The 19,285-nt window shown below is 46.5% G+C and overlaps 1 protein-coding gene across 3 annotated transcripts; it reads left to right on the top strand.

Moving 5' to 3' along the window:
- The first annotated feature begins 1,232 nt into the window (after positions 1-1,232).
- LOC128345162 (zinc finger protein RFP-like) lies at positions 1,233-19,074 on the top strand. 3 transcript variants are annotated; one of them, XM_053296693.1, is made up of 9 exons: positions 1,233-2,503; positions 4,560-4,655; positions 6,024-6,254; positions 7,882-7,904; positions 8,959-9,045; positions 10,949-11,067; positions 12,651-12,683; positions 13,527-13,555; positions 17,733-17,865. In XM_053296693.1, the coding sequence occupies exons 1-9, from the start codon at positions 2,069-2,071 to the stop codon at positions 17,739-17,741; spliced, it is 1,062 nt and encodes a 353-aa protein (XP_053152668.1). In that variant the 5' UTR covers positions 1,233-2,068; the 3' UTR covers positions 17,742-17,865. The 3 variants fall into 3 exon arrangements, with proteins under 3 accessions (XP_053152668.1, XP_053152665.1, XP_053152666.1); XM_053296690.1 differs by lacking the exon at positions 13,527-13,555 and having other exon boundaries at positions 1,361-2,503; positions 17,733-19,074; XM_053296691.1 differs by lacking the exons at positions 8,959-9,045; positions 13,527-13,555 and having other exon boundaries at positions 1,363-2,503; positions 17,733-19,074.
- Positions 19,075-19,285: the final 211 nt, after the last annotated feature.

The raw sequence follows: 19,285 nt of genomic DNA, 5'->3' as shown, positions 1-19,285 counted from the left end.
GGAGCCATCTGCCTGAAGAGCAGCATACAAATTTTGTAGATAAATAAAGATGTATGAAAGAAGTACAAAGAGCATTTTATGGATACTGACAAAGAAGTTTCCCCCACAGTTCTTCTCCACAGTTCTTTACAAACAAAAGCAGCCTTTCATACGTCCGTGAGAAGATCTAAATCCCTTTGTAAGACATAAGTTTACATTAAATTCAGATTTCATTTTAAACAAGGTTTTTGGTGTGTGTGTTTTTTACTGGGGTGGGGTGTGTGGGTGTGGCCAGTCCACAACTGTTGCTTACTGAGATGGCTGCCTCAGCTAGTTCTTGGCAAAGGTGGCAGATTCCCCGCCCCCCCACAACCTGCCACCACTGGCCACCTCAGCCAGCCTGAGGGCCACCAGTACCCAAACCTCTAGCGGAGGTGCATATTTGCTGAGAAGCAAGTCACTGATTCTTGCTCTTCATTTCCCAGCTAGAGATGGGAATAGTCAAACCTTTTTTGTTTAAGGTAAAAGGGCAGCAAAAGCCTTTTTGCCTATGGGCAGCAAAAACTTAATCTGCCCCCGATTATGGACTCCTCAAGGGATCTGTGTTTACTCATAATATGTCCAAAGTATGATAGTTTGAGCCTGGCCATTTCATAATGACCCACCAAGAATGTGCACTGGAGTGGAATGCAGGGAAGCTGTGTTTGGCGTTTCCTCTCCACAGTATGAATAGAAGCTAAAGGTGGGTTACATACTGTCAGGGGAGTAACAAGGCCGGAGTGGGCCCAGAGACAAAATTTTAAAATGGGCCCCTCGCTGATACACACACACTTGCCTCTGGGGGGCCCCTCGAGGCGTGGGGGCCCCCCAGGCAGCTGCCTCCCCTTGCCTAATAGTAGTTATGCCCCCGCATACTGTGCAATGTCCCATATGGGCACTGTGGGGGCTGCTGCATGTTCATAAAGAACGTCCACACAGTTGCACAAGAGCGCTCTTGTGAATGTTGTTGATACTCTGTTATGAGCACACAGCAGTTCTCATGGTTTCCAAAACACCCACAGGACACTGCACAGTGTGTAATACAGTGAGGCTGTTCTCATGCACAGCCTAACCTAGGCTAGGGACGCCCAGCCTGGGCTAGGCTGTGTGTGAGACCCACCGGGATCAGGCCTGATCCTGATGGGGCAGCGCTGCCTAGCCCAACTTTTAAGCCTGGCTGTTAGCTGAGGTTAAGGGAGAGAGTGTTCCCTTGCCCTTGGCTACCTGCTTGTGTGCAAGCACAGGCAGCTTCCAGCCCAGCTGCACACATAGAGAGGGGCGTCTAGAGCGCCTGTCTCTTGGGGGAATCCATCCATGCATCACGGGTGTCACACAGTGCATTGTGGGATTTACAGAGGCTGGGAAAATGAGTCCTGGTCTAAGATCAATCTATACTGCTCCGCACCGCACAGAGCAGCGCTGATCACGTGGGAGCAAGCTCTGCGCTGAGCGTGCTCCCAATGAGCAACCAATGATTGTCTGGGGGGAAGGCAAGGTTTGGGAAGCTTCCTCCCCACCCGCCCATCCGGTAGGTTGTGTGAATGGCCCCAGTGTGTGCAGAGAGTATTTGAACAAAAGGGGTTTACTTGGAGGGATTCATTCATTGGCTTTCAATGGCCTGGTTCACACAATCATTTAAATCTAGATTTAATGTAGGTTATGTTAATGAGTGCTGGCAACATTTACCAAGATTATTGTGATTATGTAAATCTACACCCAGGTGGTTTGTGACCTGAGATGATCTGAAGTTCCTACTTTGGGATGGGTTCACAAAATCACACTAATGTTAGTAACCCACATTTAACTTAGATTTGAACTGTATGAACCAGGCCATCTGAAGTTTTTCAGTACGGCTTGAAACTAAAGTGGGCTGGTAGGAACTTCCTTATATCTGACTATTTTATTATGGTTTTCTAAGTGAGGTATTAACTATGTCCAATGTATGCCACTGATTTTAAAAAGATAATCTTATTTCCTGGAAGGGTAACACCTATTACCTGAGGAGAATATGAAACTAAAGCTGTAGCTCTGTTTTCAGTGTGTAGCAGCCATGGCCACCGGGAGCCCTATCAAGGAGCTCTGTGATGAAATTACTTGTCCCATCTGTCTGGATTATTTCAAGGACCCAATGACCATTACAGAGTGTGGACACAGTTTCTGTCATGGCTGCCTGACCCAGTGGTGGGGGGTGTCAGGGACAGAAGCTTGCTGCCCTCAATGTCAAGAAAGAACTCAGGAAAGGAAATTCAAGCCAAATCGTCAGCTGGCAAATTTTGTAGAAATAGCCAGGAATTTTCAGAGTAGTTCCAGTCTTCAGGGAAAGAAGGAGGCAGAAGGAAATGAGAGAGTCTGTGAGAAGCACCAGGAACGCCTGAAACTCTTCTGCAAAGACCATGGCACTCTCATCTGTGTGGTGTGTGACAGATCCAGAGAACATGAAAATCACAAGGTGATTCCTCGGGAGGAGGCTTCCCAAGAGTACAAGGTAGGGCAAGTTCTTCAGTTTCTCAGGGATGGACAAGTTCTAGGTCCAATAAAAGATTTTTTAAAAAACATAATTTTAATTGTGGTTTTAGCCTGGTCTTTAAACTTGTTTAACTTAATTTGGTTAACTTTATTAGTCCTATTTTACATTGTATCTATTTTATTAATGTTGTGAGCCACCTCAAGCAGTAGAGTACTGGAGGGGTGGGGTATATATATTTTAAATGAATGAATGAGTGAATAAATAAATACATAATAAAATATCACTTTGGACCTTGATGGGAAAATACATACTGAGCTGGTAGTCATTCACATACTGAGAAGATCAGTGAGAAGAGCTTCTGTCGGGCCTGTGGGAAGAGCGGGCTTAGGAGAGCCCATGGGGAGAGTGGGGAGAGCAGGCCCACAGACGATCAAAGGGCAGACCTGGGGTGGCCGGATTGGCTGCCCACACGATTGCCAGCTCCATCACGGATCCCATCATGGACAGGGATTGGGGGCCGCGCAGTCCATGGAAGTCCCAGGGTGCCCTGCACAAGTGCACAGGGCATCCTGGAGAGACTCCCGAGCGCGGGAGGCTGGCTGCAGCCTCCTGGTCAGGGGTCTACTCGTGTGTTGCCGTGCACAGCGGCAACACACAAGCAAAAAAAAAAGTGAGGTTAATGGAGCGCTCACTCCGTTAACCTCATTTAAGGGGAGGGCGTTCTAGGTGGGCTAGCCGCCTTGGAAGGGTAGTTCCCACGAGTGACGGGAAGCGGGCTAAGCTTCCCTGCTTTCCGCCGATCATGGGAATAGCCTCACTGAGTTTACCTTACCAACAGTTATAGAAGAGTTCTGAGCATCTTGAATGAAGGAGCATGAATCCTTAACACCTCGTTGCTGAAGGAGCATGAATCCCCATGCCATCTCCTTTTGGAGATGCTTTTGGACACCAGTTTGGAGGATAGCAATTGGTGACATCTGTCTTAAGCTGGGTTCAAAAGTTTATACAAAACAAATAATAAAGAGAGGGAAAGCTCCCCGCTTTCCCAGAGATGGACAGGTCCTTGGTCCAATGAGAAGACGTGTCCCTCCCATATCTGATACAGTCCAGGTCCTTGGCAAATCAGAATTTAGAAGTTTCCTTTCAGACTTAAAGTTCTTCCTCCTAAATGGGTTTTGACTTATATGTCTAAATGTGGGTCTGGACTGGACTGGTTCTCCTTTGTGAAAAGAAACTGAGTTTGTACCTGAATTGCTAAATTCACATAGTGATAAACATGAGATAGGAACACAGGAACATAGGAAGCTGCCATATACTGAGTCAGTCCATTGGTCCATCTAGCTCAGTATTGTCTACCCAGATTGGCAGCAGCTTCTCCAAGGTTGCAGGCAGGAATCTCTCAGCCCTATCTTGGAGATGCCAGGGGAACATCCATTCCCTAAGGGGAATATCTTTCAGTGCTCACACTTCTAGTCTCCCATTCAAATGCAACCAGGGTGGACCCTGCTTAGCTAAAGGGAAAAGTCATGCTTGCTACCACAAGACCAGCTTTCCTCGCAGATGATTTTGTTCAGAACATTTGGAAGGGAGCTGAATTCTTGGACACCCAGAGCTCTTGAGCCAACTCTGAACTCTGGGGTTCGTTACAGCACCTGAAACTAGCATTGCATGTAATAACAACAAGTACTAAACTTGTAACCCATGCCATCCACAAAGAATGATACTGTTGGGAGGAACCTTGAAGGTCATCTACCCCCGCTTATGGGGTCCTGGGAAGGCTTTGTGTCCCATATGAGAAACCTGTGCTAAATATGACAGCGGTTCAAAAGCAGTTCACCTGAAGCAGGTTTTGGGTCCAGGGGGTGATAGGAGGGTTACTCCCCAGATTTCAACGGGATCTAGTAAACAATTCAGTCTATTTGTAGGCTAATGGGGAAAGGAAAACAATTATATAAAGCAAACACTTTTCTATAAGGAAAGCACTTAGGAGGCTGCCCAAGGCCCTAGGAAACAAATCTTGTCTGTTGCAGCATTTTAAGCTGTGTATATAGTAAACCTTTTGCTTTCTCTTCAGGATCAGATCCACAGTTGTCTTACATTTCTGAAGAAAGAGAGAGAAGCACTTTTTTCATATAAAGCAGATGTTACAGAAGACAGCCAAGAACTCTTTGTAAGTATGACTACTGCAGGGAAGAGCAGAGAAACACTATAGTCTAGAATAGGGGTCAACGACCTATGGTATGTGGGCCCAAAGTGGCATGCCAAGCAGTGACATGCCAGCCCGAGGCAGACAGCAGGCATCATAACAGCTGGAATTCATCACATGAATTCATGCTCTCTCTCTCTCCTCTTCAGCAATTAGCTGGGAGGAGGGCTGTGCTTTTGGTAGAAAGCATGACTTGTCCCCTTTCCTAAGCAGGGCCCACCCAGGTTTGCATTTGGATGGGAGACTACATGTGTGAACACTGTGAGATAATCCCCTTAGGGAATGGGGCCACTTTGGGAAGTGCATCTAGGTTCCAAGTTCCCTCCCTGGCTTCTCCAAGATAAGGCTGAGAGAGATTCTTGCCTGCAACTTTGGAGAAGCCACTGCCAATCTGTGAAAACAATACTGAGCTAGATAGACCAATGGTCTGACTCAGTTGAAGGCAGCTTCCTATGTTCCTAAGCTTCCATGCTTTGTCTACTCTCAAAATGGAGGAGACAAAACAAAAATGGTTTGCTGAAGGATAGACAGCCCAACCTTGGAGAAGCTGCTGCCAGTCTGTGCAGACAATACTGAACTAGATGGACCGATGGCCTAACTCGGTATATAGCAGCTGCCTATGTTCCTATAATCACTGTAGAATCTAAACTAAACTGGTTTATTAGTAAAGTACATTTGAGATAGAAAAGACCTATCTTATCTATCAGCTACATAATGAATAGGGAGGGAGGGAGGGGGAGAGTGAGGGCGAGAGAGAGATGAGACTCTGCAGCCCTCCCTGGAGTCCTGAGGTCCCATCGTCCAGATCAGGTGAAGGTAAATGTATGCCCTACAACTGGGCCCCCTCTGTCCCCTTCATAGATCTAAGCAACTCCCCATCCCCATCTCTCTCGCAAGCCTCTTTCTCTTGCCCACCTGGGAACTTGCACAATTAGGAACTTAAGCTAAAACACCTCATTGCAGTTAAACGTATTTTTGATAGTAAGATTGCTTTAACCACATGCTCTTTTCTGTACTCACTCCTAAAATAAATATCTTTTTAAAAAAAAAACATAGACCTTGTCTCAGTCCAGACATTTCTTGAGTCCAATCATTTGCACAAATTAAAACTGGTGGAACTGACCCCCTTAAGAGCTAATTCCCCCACAAACAGCATCCCTAACATTGGGGTGCTGACCAAACACACCAACATTCCCTCCTGAATGTTGATGTCAAAAGTCAGAACCGCCTTTCTTACAGGATTCTACTCACCTGCTTCTTGGTGATGCTACATTCACCAAATTCCTGGCATTGGCCTGCTGCTTACCACTTCTTTCCAACTCCATTTTGCAGAACCAAACAGAAGCAGAGAGGCAAAAGACAGTGGCTGAGTTTAAACAACTGCACCAGTTTCTGGAAGAACAAGAGAAACTCCTGCTGACCCAGATGGAAGAGGTGGAGAAGGAGATTTCAAGAAGACGGGATGAGCACCTGAGCAGGCTCTCTGAGGAGCTCTCCTCTCTTGAAAAGATGATCCAGGAGATGGAGGAGAAGTGCCTGCAGCCAGCAAGTGAACTCCTTCAGGTTAGGCCAGGAGGTTCCAAGTTCCCTCCCTGGCATCTCCAAGATAGGGCAGAGAGAGATTCCTGCCTGCAAGCTTGGAGAAGCCGCTGCCAGTCTGTGTAGACAATACTGATCTAGTTGGACCAATGGGCTGACTCAGTATATGGCAGCTTCCTATGTTCTTATGAAGTGGGAAAGCCTCCAGCTTTGTTACAAGCAGCTTCCTGTTGCTAGGAGACAGTTATAATTGTGCCCTTGCTGTATTAGTCAGAATGTCAGCCAATTACCTGAGACAAGCACGCAAGTATTTTCACGTCTGCAAATTTATAATGGGGGGCGGGGAGGAGATATCTGGCATGTATTCAAAAGGTCATTAAGGTCTAGCAAGGCACACTTGTATGTATAACCCACCCCATGTTTGTGTTTTGAGGGCCCTTTGCCTTTAGCTGAGGATAGCATCCTCAATAACTTCTGTTGCTACTAGAGTCCTACCAACACACACAGAAATCAGTCTACTCTCCACAAAGCTAGCCCATACCCGAAGCAGTAATTCAACAACAGTGATCTGTGCATGGAAACAAGTTTCCATGGGTGAATCTGCTACAATTGGAGTGCAAAAGGGGCAGGAGAGGATAAAACCACAGATCCACTGCCAAGAACTACGATTTCTCCTTGTTGGAGGAGTACATCTCAGTCACTAAAGTCAACAGATTCTTTCCCCACCCCCCTTTCCATAAATTTTGCAACACATCTCAGGTAATTTAATTTTTTTAAATTTCTCACTCCTATTTGCATATCTTAACTCATGATGCTCATATCTGGGAATGAAGAAAGAGCTCAGCTCTCTCTGTCTCTGAGCAATGAACTCTACTCTAGATTAACGCACTGGGAAGGATCTGTTAATGCTGTTGACGTTAACCCAGAGCAAAGTCTCCTTCTCTGCTGCATGGGAACAATACTGCTTCCTTGCTTCCTCAAATGAAAATATGGCCTGAGTTCTAAAGAGCTCCTGACCAGGGCTCTACATCCTAAGGCATTCAGTATAGGAAGCTTACTGATGGAGCATGAGGAATGGCCACAGGTGAATGTTGGAGCAATATTCCTTGCAAGGCAAGCTGGCAGTCAGGGAAGCTGTTCAAAAGTGCAGCAAAGACTGGGTTTGGCTGCCTAAGCCCAATCTTTGCTGCATGTGTAAACCTAGCAGCTCCTAGCAGCAGTGCGGCATTTAACTCACTTAGTGAGCCTGCTACTTAGTCAAGGTTAGGGGCACAAGGGCGCCCTTAATCCAGGCTAATTGTGTGTCAGTGCTGCATGGTATCCACACACCAGCAACCTTCTGGCTGGCATTGGGGGAAACCCCACAATGCATGCACCGTGAACTCTGTGCTGCCAGGAACAGCCGGCAGTCATCTGGATGGGTGATCTGCCACCCAGCAATGACAGGGAGATCATCTGCGGGGGGCGGGGGTAAGCATTTTGAGGCTTCCTCGCCTCACCCCTTTTGAGCCCTTTCTCCCGATCGTGAGAAAAGGCTCTGGGAGTGAGAACTCTATTCTGTGTATATGAAGCTTCACTTAAAAAAAAAAATCTGTTTGGGAATTGCATGTGAATAAAATTAGACCTGTCTCCTTATTTCTCTTTCCTCTAGGATATTGAAAACACCTTGCAGAGGTAAGTGGATTCCACACACTTCCCTTTATGAAGCTGGAAAGGATCTGTGTGATAAATGAAGATTTTCTAAATGGTCCAGCAGTTGAGAACAGGAGAATGCTAGGAAACGTCCATTTGCTATCAGTGGCTTCTCTGCCTTAGCAGATCTTTTCCCATAAAGATCACATGGCCTGACCCTTCGCATAGCAAAATAAATATTTCTTTTAGTTGGCAATGGAACAGAGAGTGCATGTATTCTGCTATAAGATTCTCAAGGAACTATACATATGCACCATTAGAAATGTCTCCCCTCCCTTTACCAAAAGAGGCAATGGCTCAATTGTTCTTTTACAGTACTGGGCAATCACATTCATTTGGGAAAAGTTACTGAAGTCTCCTTTCCTGACCAAACAAGGGGGAAACCTTCAGTCTGGTTGATAGAAAATCACGCACTTGCCCTTATTAAAGCTCTGGATTGTGTGCCCAGACTGCGGGAGAAAGTAGTCCCACAACTTTTACTCCAACATTTTGAAGCCGCCATGGGATTTAATACTACTTCCTTGGAGAGAGTGAGAGGAGCCGGTGTGGGTGACGGACAGCTTCCTCTCGCCTCCTTCCCCCGCCCTTGCGGTGAATTTGCGCATGGGCACCACCAGTCCTCTGGGAACCTGCTGTCCAGCACGCTTCCTCGCTGTCACTAGTGCTAAGTTACTAGTAACTTACTAGTAACTCCCTGGTAATAGCGCATTCTGAGTTTCAAAAGTGGTTTGTGATATTTTTTCAGGGGTAGGGAGAGAGGCAGAGAGCAAGATAAAGGAGGACGAGAGGAAACACCACCACCACCCCCGCCATGTGAGGCAAATCGGGGAGGGAGATTGCAAAGCTGGGGAGTTGCAGTAGGGGTGGGGATCCATCAGAGAATGAGACAGAGAAAGGGGGGCGAGAGAGAGAAATACTACACACCACAAGGAGGGAGAGGGCATGTTGGGAAGCGGAGAGGCAGAGATAGTGGGGAAACAGAGCAAGCCTGCAAAAAAACACACAACCCAGCTATTTTTCTCTCATGCACTTACAGCAATTTAAGCTTGAAATGTCAAGGATCCCATTCAGGCTGTGGCTTTGTGAACGTTCCCCTATGCAAGACAGTGTCAAAATCTAGATCGTACGTACACACACCAAGCCTATTCATTGCATAGCAATTTTAAGTTTACCATCTGGAAAGCGCTCAGGTCAAGAACAAACATTGTCAAAGTTGGCTGTCTCCTAGCACAACAGGGGTGCAGACCCACCCCTATGCATTTGAGGAGTTAGTTTCTCACATTTTACAGAACTCTCAGCAAAACTTAAAACTCCACATCTCCCCGCACAAAAGTGTCTTTCCTTCCACACAAAAAATAACATTAAAAAATAATTAAGTGAGGAGTTGCTCCTCAAACTTTCCTTCTGTCTGCGTCCCAGCAGCACAAGAACAAAGTTTGAGATTTCCTAAGTGCCAGTCAAACAAAACAGTCTCAATAACTGGCCTCACAGAACTAGAGACAGAAAAGTTATTTTGGTAGCATCTGGATTGGGCCACTTGGGTCATGTCAAACGCCATGACTGCCCCATCCAATCATGTGCAATTATGTGATTCTTGCCCTGGAGCATCTCTGAGACTTCTGAAAGAAGCAGAGATGTTCCTGCCACTACATATCACTTTAAGCAAGCACTCAGACTCAGATTAGATGCTCTGAGGAAGAGATGGTAGCAAGCCTGCCTCTCTTCTTCACATCTTCCTAGGAACATAGGAGCATAGGAAGCTGCCTTCTACTGAGTCAGACCATTGGTCCATCTAGCTTAGAATTGTCTACACAGACTGGCATCAGCTTCTCCAAGGTTGCAGGCAGGAGTCTCTCCCAGCCCTATCTTGGAGATGCCAGGGAGGGAGGGAACTTGGAACCTTCTGCATGCAAGCATGCAGATGCTCTTCCCAGAGCGGGCCCTTCTCCTAAGAGGAATCTCTTACCCTGCTCACATGTAGTCTCCCATTCAAATGCAAAGCAGGGTGTACCCTGCTTAGCAAAGGGGACAATTTATGCATGCTACCACAAAACCAGCTCTCCTCAAAAAATATGATCTGACAATAGTGCATACAAATTTTATGTGTTTCCTAAAATGGCAACCAATGAAGTGAACTATGAGTGGGGAAACTCTGAGCACACAAATGCCATGCAATGTTTCTTCTTTAACGAAACATTATATGGGTCGAGTACCCCTTATCTGGACATCCAAAATCTGCAATGCTCTAAAATCCGGACACCACACCGTAAAAAAAATCAAAAAAGCCTCAGCTTACTTTAAAAATGCAGTCAAGCTGCCTTCCTCAGGAAGGCCGTCTTACCACCTCCCTCAAGGCCAGGCCGGGCCGCCCCAGCTTCTCCCGCCTCCTCCGCTAGCCTCCTCTGCTTGCCCACCTCCTCACCGCTGACCTGCTGCCTTATCACCGCCACCATTGTTTTTTGCCGCTGGAACTCTTGTGCGCTGTTGCGAGAGTTCTGCCTTACTGTATGTATTTATGGACAATTCCAAAATCTTGAATTTATCTGGTCCCAAACAGGCGGGATAAGTGATACTCGACCTGTACTGTCTAGTTTGGTCATCAGATGCCTGCTCTGAGGTCTTAATGGACATTTTGAGATAATAAAAATGTCCCCTGCTAACTGAGCAATGAGGCACCTTTTAAAAGTGGTGATTCTTTATTTAGTAGGGGAGAGCAACCTGTCCTATCCATCCCCAGCACAGCATTCCTCCAGTGGCTGTTGCTGGTGTCTTATCTTATATTTCTCTTTTAGACTGTGAGCCCTTTGGGACAAGGAGCCATTTTATTTAATTACTTACTTAATATCTATGCAAACTGCTTTGGGAACTTTTGTTAAAAAAGCGGTATATAAAAGTCCACCGTATTCGAATCTGCTCCCCAAGACATCGCTGTTCCACTTCCTCGCTCTGTTCTTTCCTTCTTCCCTGTTAGTTTATTTTGCCCCACTCAGTAATTCTGGAAGCTTTTCATTTTTCTTCTTCACTAGGTGTCAGACAAAGGAGGCATTTAAAAATCCTGTGGTTTTTTCTCCTGCTCTGAAATGGAAGATCTGGGAATTCTGTGATATAAATCCTTTCCTGGAGGGTGTCATGAAGCCATTTCAAGGTAATGTAGATGTAGACTATCTACAAGGATTTGATACTGACATTAAGTAGTTGTGATGCTTTCAGTAGGATTGTAGGGAGTAGGGGAATTTCTGTTCCTTCTCCCCTGTCACCTCTGGGAACAACTGCATCAGCCCCTGAGGCTATATAATGGCTTATGTTGGCTGTGCCTCTTTAGGGGCCTCTGGCATTATCCTTGTTCCTTCCCCTCATTGCTTCTTCACCTTTAAATAGGGCTTGACACCAAATCTTGGTTATGAGGATGGGATTGTAAGATCAATAGCAGAGCATCTGCTTAGCACGCAGAAGGTCCCCGGGTTCAGCTCCTGGCATCTCCATGTAGGACTGGGAGATACTCCTGCCTGAAACTTTGGAGAGCTGCTGCCAGTCAGTGTAGACAATATTGACCTAGATCAAGCCTGCTCAACTTTGGCCCCCTCAGCTGTTTTTGGACTACAACTCCCATAATCCCCACAGTGGCCAATAACCAGGGATTATGGGAGTTGTAGGCCAACATCCTCAGGAAGGCCTGAGCAGCCCTGTGTTAGATAAATACAGTGGCCTATAGTCAGGGATTATGGGAGTTGTAGGCCAACATCCGCAATAGGGCTGAAGTTGGGCATCCCTGAGCTAGATGGGCCAATGGTCTGATTCTGTATAAGGCTGCGTCCTATGTTAATTTCATTGCACTTTAATAACAACAAGTGAATTTCGGCCCGTTGAATAACGGGCGCTAGTAACGGCGCTCCTGGCCCCCCGCCGCCATTCCCCCTCCCTCCGCCGTGCGGCCGCCCTCCCAGCTCCTTTGTGTCCCCCCCTCCTACGTTTAAGGGCCAAATCGGCCCAGGCACTTGCCCCCGCCAGGCCGGGGAGACGGAGGCCGGGACCGGGGGCGGAGCGGAGGCCATGTAACTTTAAAAAAAATTGCTCCCGCGGCGGCCGCCGCCGCCCCTCCCTCCCAGCTGCCGAGTCCCCCTTACCCTGGCTCACTTCCGTCGGCCGAAGAAAGTCCTTAATTTAAGAGGCAGAGAGAAGCTCGCAAGCAGAGCTCCTCTCTGTGCAAAGCCTCTTCCCGAACTGCCGCTTTGGGTGCAAAGAACAGGGAGTCACGAACGCGCGCTTGGTGTCCGTCCACGGACAGACACCAAGAGTTTTATTAGAGAGGATAGGCTTAGACTTGCGATGAACCCATGTACAATAAGCACTTTTTATTTCTGAACAAACGTGTTTAAAATTGGGATTTGCAACCATTTAAGACAATAATGTTAAATGTCAGCTTAGAAAGTTTGAAAATTTTACTGTTTTGATTTTTGAAATTCAACAAGTCAATGCACAATGGGGGAAATCAGATTTGGAAAATATATATTTGCAGCAGTGGTGTAGTATGGTAGTAATATTTACAAGCAGATTTTGGGGGTAGGATTTCCCCCACATTTGAGTTTTTTTTTAATCTTCTCAATCTTTCACTTGAAATACATGAAAATATAGATATTATAATGGTATTACTGTTGGCATTCTTTTGTTGGGATGGTTTTTATGAGAACAATGGTGTGATGCTTAATCTCTGTTCTCTTTCCTCCACAGACACTCTACTATCTGGACTTCAGCTGCAGAAAGGTACAATTGGGAACTGAGGGAGGACCAAATGTAACAGAGGGATGGGGGCTGTCACAAAGTTTTCAGGGCTTGTTTCTTTGGCATTCAGCAAGGGCAGATTTGTAAATGGGCACTTGCCTGGTCACCTGAGGTGGGTGAGAATCATCTTCAGATATTTAGGCAGTGGAGAATTAGGATAGGGCTTTTCCTTCAGATTATTTGTAAATCTTTATTGTGTCTATGTTGAATGTTTTGGTTCCATTTTTTTTAAAAAAACTTATTCACCTACCTACCTACCTACGCCAATCAATAGGTTAGTTCACACAATTGTCATTAGTAGGAGAAGCCTTCTACCTTAATTTGGGAGCTGGATGTGCTCCTTTAAAAAAAAAAAAATCACGCGTTATCAGGCCTGCTCCTTAGGCCATCCCAGCTGTTTTTGGACTACAACTCCCATAATCCCTAGCCACTGTGGCCAATAACCAGGGATTATGGGAGTTGTAGGCCAACATCCTCAGGAGGGCCTGAGCAGCCCTGTGTTAGATAAATACAAGGTTGGAGGTAAGGAGCTTGATTATCAGTCGCGCCCCAGCTGGGTAGGAGAAGCTCACCCTCCCTAAATTCTGTCAACAGCTTCTGAATGAGGTAGGCAAGAAACTTGTTCTAGCCAGCTGGAGCTTGACCGGCGTCTGGTGGTCAAGCTCCCCATCTTTGACCTTGCCTTTATCTAACACACGATTGAAAATTGGGAGTCTGTCCAGCTCCCAGATTAGGCTTGGATGCTTCTCTCTGACCCTAGTGTCAATCATGTGAACTGCTCTGGTTTCTTAACACTTGGTCCATAACTGTTTCTCCTGTCAACAGAAAAGAACTGTGAGATGATGAACTCTGAGGTGATGAGCTGTCTCCTTTGGCCTCCCTATGTGCACTCACCAAGGACAAAAAGATTACCTGTGTCTGAGTTGTTTATAAAATTATGCGGTGTGGAGAGGGTAAATAGATATAGGTTTTTCTCCTCCTCTCATACTTTTACAGTTCAGGGAAGGAAAATGGGATGTACAATCATCCTCTTTCTCAGGAGAAGAGAGTAGGAATAAATGGACAGTTTTAACAATGGAGTTAGGTAGGAAGTGGGGTCCCCCAAGGATCGGTACTGGGACCAGTGCTCTTTAACTTGTTCATAAACGATCTAGAAGTTGGGGTGACCAGTGAAGTGGCCACATTTGCAGATGATACTAAACTATTTAGGGTAGTGAAATCCATAACGGATTGTGAGGAACTCCAAAAAGATCTCTCCAAACTGGGGAACTGGGGGACAAAATGGCAAATGTGGTTCAATGTAAGCACGTGTAAAGTGATGCACATTGGGGCAAAAACCACCAACTTCACATATATGCTGATGGGATCTGAGCTGTCGGTGACTGACCAGGAGAGGGATCTTGGGGTCATGGTGGACAGCTCATTCAAAGTGTCATCTCAGTGCGCGGCAGCTATGAAAAAAGCTAATTCCATGCTAGGAATCATTAGGAAGGGGACTGGAAATAAAAATGCTAATATTATAATTCCCTTATACAAATCTATGGTGTGGCCACATTTGGAGTACTGCATACAGCTTTGGTCACTGTATTTTAAGAAAGATATTGTAGAACTGGAAAAGGCACAGAAGCACCTTGGAGCACCTTCCTTATGAGTCTAGGCTACAGCATCTGGGGCTCTTTACCTTAGAAAAGAGAAGATTAAGGGGAGACGTGATCGAAATGCATACAATTATGCATAGAGTGGAGAGGGTAGAGAGAGAGAAATTTTTCTCCCTCTCCCACAACACTAGAACCAGGGGTCAACCCATGAAACTGAAGGTTGGGAAATTTAGGACCGACAAGAGGAAGTACTTTTTCACACAGCACACAATCCCCTGCTAACTTGGCAAAGAGGCACCTTTTAATGTGGCGATTCTCTTTATTTAGCAGTAGGAGAGTAACTGGCCCTATCCACCCCCAGCACAGTACCTCCAGTGACTGTTGCTGGTGTCTATCTTGTGTGTTTCTTTTTAGATTGTGAGCCCTTTGGAGACAGGGATCTATCTTATTTATTTGTTATTTCTCTGTGTAAACCGCCCTGAGCCATTTTTGGAAGGGCGGTATAGAAATAGAATAAACAACAACAACAAATCTACGGGATTCTTTGCCATAGGATGTGGTGATGGCCACCAGCTTGGCTGGCTTTAAAAGGGGCTTAGACAGATTCATGGCGGACAGGTCTATCAATGCCTACTAGTCTGGTGGCTGTGGGCCATCTCCAGCCTCAGAGGCACGATGCCTCTCAATACCAGTTGCAGGGGAGCAACAGTAGGAGAGAGGGCATGTACATACTGTACCTCTTGCCTGCGGGCTCCCCAGAGGCATCTGGTGGGCCACTGTGTGAAACAGGATACTGGACTAGATGGGCCTTGTGCCTGATCCAGCAGGGCTGTTCTTATGTTCTGTATTCTCTTGCCTTCGTTGTCTACCATTCCATGTATGTCATGTCACTTCTGGGCAGGAAGAGAAGGGAACTAGTGGGTGGAACCTCTATTTACTTTTTTTAAGGTGGGGGCAGGTGCAATTTTCTTTCTAGCAACATGAACCCAGCTCGGTAACTTCACATACATATATGGAAGTTGAATCCTGGCTGGATCAGCTCTCACACTGATCCCTTGTTATGACACATGGGCCACACTCTCGTATCTTGCTAAGGGATCTTTGGACCAAAGGCTAACCTGTACATAAGTGTGGGAGCAATATGAATGGGGGAGAAGACAGGCTTTCAATCCAAAATATTCAAAATTTATTAGAAGAGAATCAAAATATACTCTCTGATTGGGGAATTGGAGTAGGGAAGAGAGCTGGTCTTGTGCTAGCAAGCATGACTTGTCCCCTTAGCGAAGCAGGGTCTGCCCTGGTTACATATGAATTGGAGACTTGATGTATGAGCAGAGGCGTAACTATAGGGGGGCAGGGGGGGCACATGCCCCAGGCGCCATCTTTTTGGGTCACATGGGGGGCGCCACCATGACCAAACATTTTTTAAAAAAATTTTTTAATACAAATTTCTCCTGCTCAGTGCAGCAGCACTGCAGCAGTCAAGGGAGCGCGTTGGCACCCCCTCCCCCACGAGCGGTCCCTTCCGCACCGCCCGCGCCCCCCCCATTGCTTTGCTGGCGGCCAGTCAGTGGCCTGGCTTGGTGGCGGCGGGCGCCGCGGCGGGCGCCTTTCATGCTGCTCACTGCGCCTGCCCGCCCGTGCCCCCCCATTGCTTTGCTTGCGGCCAGTCAGTGGCCTGGCTTGGCGGCGGGCGCCTTTCATGCTGCTCACTGCGCCTGCCCTTGGCTGAGGCTCGCTCGCTCCGTCGCTCGCTTAGTCTGGAACAGCCAGAAAGAGGCCCTCTAGTGGCTTGCCAGCCAGAGGGTCTCTAGTCAGTGACGCACGCATGCGCGACTCGGCCGGCATGCCGTGTCGCGCTGCACATGTGTGCGGTGCGTCCGTCCTCCTCTGTTCGCCTGCACGTGGTGGCGTGGTCGCCGTCGCGGAGAAAAGCGTGGTTGCTGGGGCTGGGGCTGCACTGCAGCAGGCACAGGCAGGACGACGAGGACACACACGGACACCCGCACGGAAGAAAGGATTCAGCGGCGGGCGGGTGGAAGCAGCAGACCAAGTGTCAGGGTGAGAAATTGAATGAGTTGCAAAAACTACAGAAGCCACATGTGGGGAAAAAACATATTAAAGAATCAGGCTTTTATTTAGCTGCCCAACTATGGTTCTCAGGTGCCTAACAGGTGTTAATGTTTGCATTATACGCTCCTCTCTCCGCCCCAAAAGAAAGAAAAACAATCATAAAGATTCTTTGGCACTCAATCTTAAATGCATGCATGTATATGGAACTGAGAGTCAATTCCCACAGCCTGGGTAGTACAACAGTGTGAGTTGACTCAAGCAGTGTAGCATAGCTGCCTGTGCATTGTTACAAGGTGTTTCAAGAGAGTTTTACCATGAGTTCTGCTTGCTGGCATGCTCGTTTTTGCACTGTGAAAGCTTGCCTTGTGATCTCAGTTTACGCTGAAGTGCTCCTATAATAGCTCCATCTCAGAAAAACCTGCAGTGTTAGCTTTAACAAGTGCCTGTGGTATCCTGCTAAAGACACAAAGTTTGGCAAGAAAAATGGGGGAGGGGGTTATATGCCAGGACCTTTGGAGATTGTCTCTTGCTTGTCAGGAAAAACCCAAGTATAATGTGGTGTGTATCATCATTGCATCATAATTCTGTTGTTTGAGATACAGGCCAACTCCACAGGGTTGTTGCTTGTGAGAAAAAACCTAAGTATAATGTGGTGTGTATCATCATTGCATCATAATTCTGTTGTTTGAGATACAAGCCAACTCCACAGGGTTGTTGCTTGTGAGGAAAAACCTAAGTATAATGTGGTGTGTATCAGCATTGCATCATAATTCTGTTGTTTGAGATGCAAGCCAACTTCACAGGGTTGTTGTGAGGAAAAAACACATGTGTGTCAGTCAGATGTATGCTGGGGGGGTGGCAGCGGGGGAGGGCGCGGCGGGGGGGGCAATTTCAGTGCTTGCCCCGGGCGCCGTTTTCCCTAGTTACGCCTCTGTGTATGAGCACTGTAAAATATTCCCCGTAGGGGATGGAGCCACTCTGGGTAGAGCATCTAGGTTCCGGGTTCCTTCCCTGGCGTCTCCAAGATAGGGCTGAGAGATTCCTGCCTGCAACCTTGGAGAAGCTGCTACCAGTCTGTGTAGACAATACTGAGCGAGATGGACCTATGGTCTGACTCAGTATATGGCAGCTTCTTATGCTCCTATGTTCCTAATTAGCAGAATGACTCATTCATGCGGGCAATTTGGTAGAATAGGTTGGAGATCCACTTGGCGAGGGAAGCTCCAGGCAGCTGGGTTGAAGTTTGCAATGAGTCAGGGGCACAAATAGTGACATCAGCTCTTCAGGAGCTAGTGTCGATTTCTCCATCTTTCTCAGCTGATTCTTCTTCTCTTACTTATCTCCCCCAAATCCCAAACAGCAAATGTGACCCTGGATCCAGACACAGCTCACCCTCGACTCATCCTGTCTGAGGATCATAAAAGCGTGAAATGGGGAGATAAAAGGCAAGACCTACCCAACAATCCTGAGAGATTCAACATGTCGCCCTGTGTGTTAGGATGTAAGGAATTCACAGCAGGCAGACATTGCTGGGAAGTCAGTGTGGGGAGTGAGGAAGAATGGGCAGTGGGGGTTGCCAGAAAATCTGTGAGGAGAAAATACAAGTTTGAAAATGGTCCTGAGGAAGGCATCTGGGCTGTGGAGAAGTGGGAAGGTCAGTACCGGCCCTTCAGCCTCCCTAATCCAACTCTACCTCCTCTGTCTCTGAGTGGGAAGCCCAAGAGGATCCGGTTGACTCTGAACTATGAAGGGAGACAGGTGGCCTTCTTTGACGCTGATTCAACAGCCCTGATCTACATGTATTCAGCAGCCTCATTCTCTGGAGAGAAGCTTTGTCCTTTCTTTTCTGTGTATTATAAATCCCACCTGACACTCTCTTCTTGAGACATTCCAGAGGGCCAAGACAGAGATATATAAACAAACTGCAGTCTTTTTTCTGTTTATGGAGATGCTGGATTTGCAAGGCACTTATTGACTAACCCTTCTGTCAGTCAGTAAATGACTTCTCTACTTTCTGTCGAGGCAAGCTATGCACAATGCTGATTGATGCATCTGTCATGGAGCAACTTCTCCATTTCCTCTGAGCCAAGCATAAACATGGTTGAGTGGAAGGCCCTTCTGTGAATCATGGAACAACTTCTCCATTTTCTGTTCATCAAATGTAATGATTAGTGAGGGAATTTATATCTACGTGAAAGGGATTAATCATATATCTGAGCTGGAATAACAATAAATCAAAGCGAGGATGTAAACAAGGCTAGATTGGTTTTCCCTGAAAAGGAAAGAGTATATTTTTACAGGCTGATGTATTTTAGTTATGATTTTTCTCATATAATTATGAGAAATTTTTAGAATGAATATAAAACCCAAATGGATATTAAGATGTCTGGGAGACCTCACCAGTGTTCACTCTGACAGGGATCCCCGGATGTTGTTGACTACAACTCCCAGAAATCCCAGCTGCAATGGCTTTTGCTTGGGGATTATGGAAGTTGTAGTCGACATCTGGGAATCCATGTTTGAGGCAACACTGGACCTCACCTAATTCTGGGCAGCTTGAGAAAAGCTGTACTGAACTGAAAACTAAACTCCTTGAAATTGTTTTTCATATAAAGCCCTTTGTAATCAATTCTGTTTTGATGCGTTATCCTTCATTTTTCATATTTTGTATATTCTTTAGTAGAAGTAAAACAGAATCTTAAATATAAACATTGTTTCTCCAGTTCTTACCTTTTGAATTGTCAATACAATATCATATGTGAACTTGCACCCATATAGTGCAAGTTCTGCAATCAGTATTCTGACTGGAGGTTTTCAGAATCCTGCTGAGTACCTTAAGATTAATTTAAATGCTGAGGGTGTGAAAAAGCCATCTACCCAGAGCAACCCACTGGCATTTCCTGTTTCTTCTGA

Source organism: Hemicordylus capensis, chromosome 2, assembly GCF_027244095.1.
Source record: "Hemicordylus capensis ecotype Gifberg chromosome 2, rHemCap1.1.pri, whole genome shotgun sequence".
Classification (NCBI taxonomy): Eukaryota; Metazoa; Chordata; class Lepidosauria; order Squamata; family Cordylidae; genus Hemicordylus; species Hemicordylus capensis.
The sequence above is the reverse complement of the archived record's forward strand: the minus strand, read 5'-3'. Positions and strand labels throughout refer to the sequence as shown.

Bases quoted from the DNA above. Each gene is read 5' to 3' on its own strand.
- LOC128345162 (XM_053296690.1), top strand. From the start codon at position 2,069: ATGGCCACCGGGAGCCCTATCAAGGAGCTCTGTGATGAAATTACTTGT. The intron at 6,255-7,881 runs GTTAGGCCAGGA...TCTTTCCTCTAG, and splicing joins CAGCAAGTGAACTCCTTCAG to GATATTGAAAACACCTTGCA. The intron at 7,905-8,958 runs GTAAGTGGATTC...ATGCACTTACAG, and splicing joins ATTGAAAACACCTTGCAGAG to CAATTTAAGCTTGAAATGTC.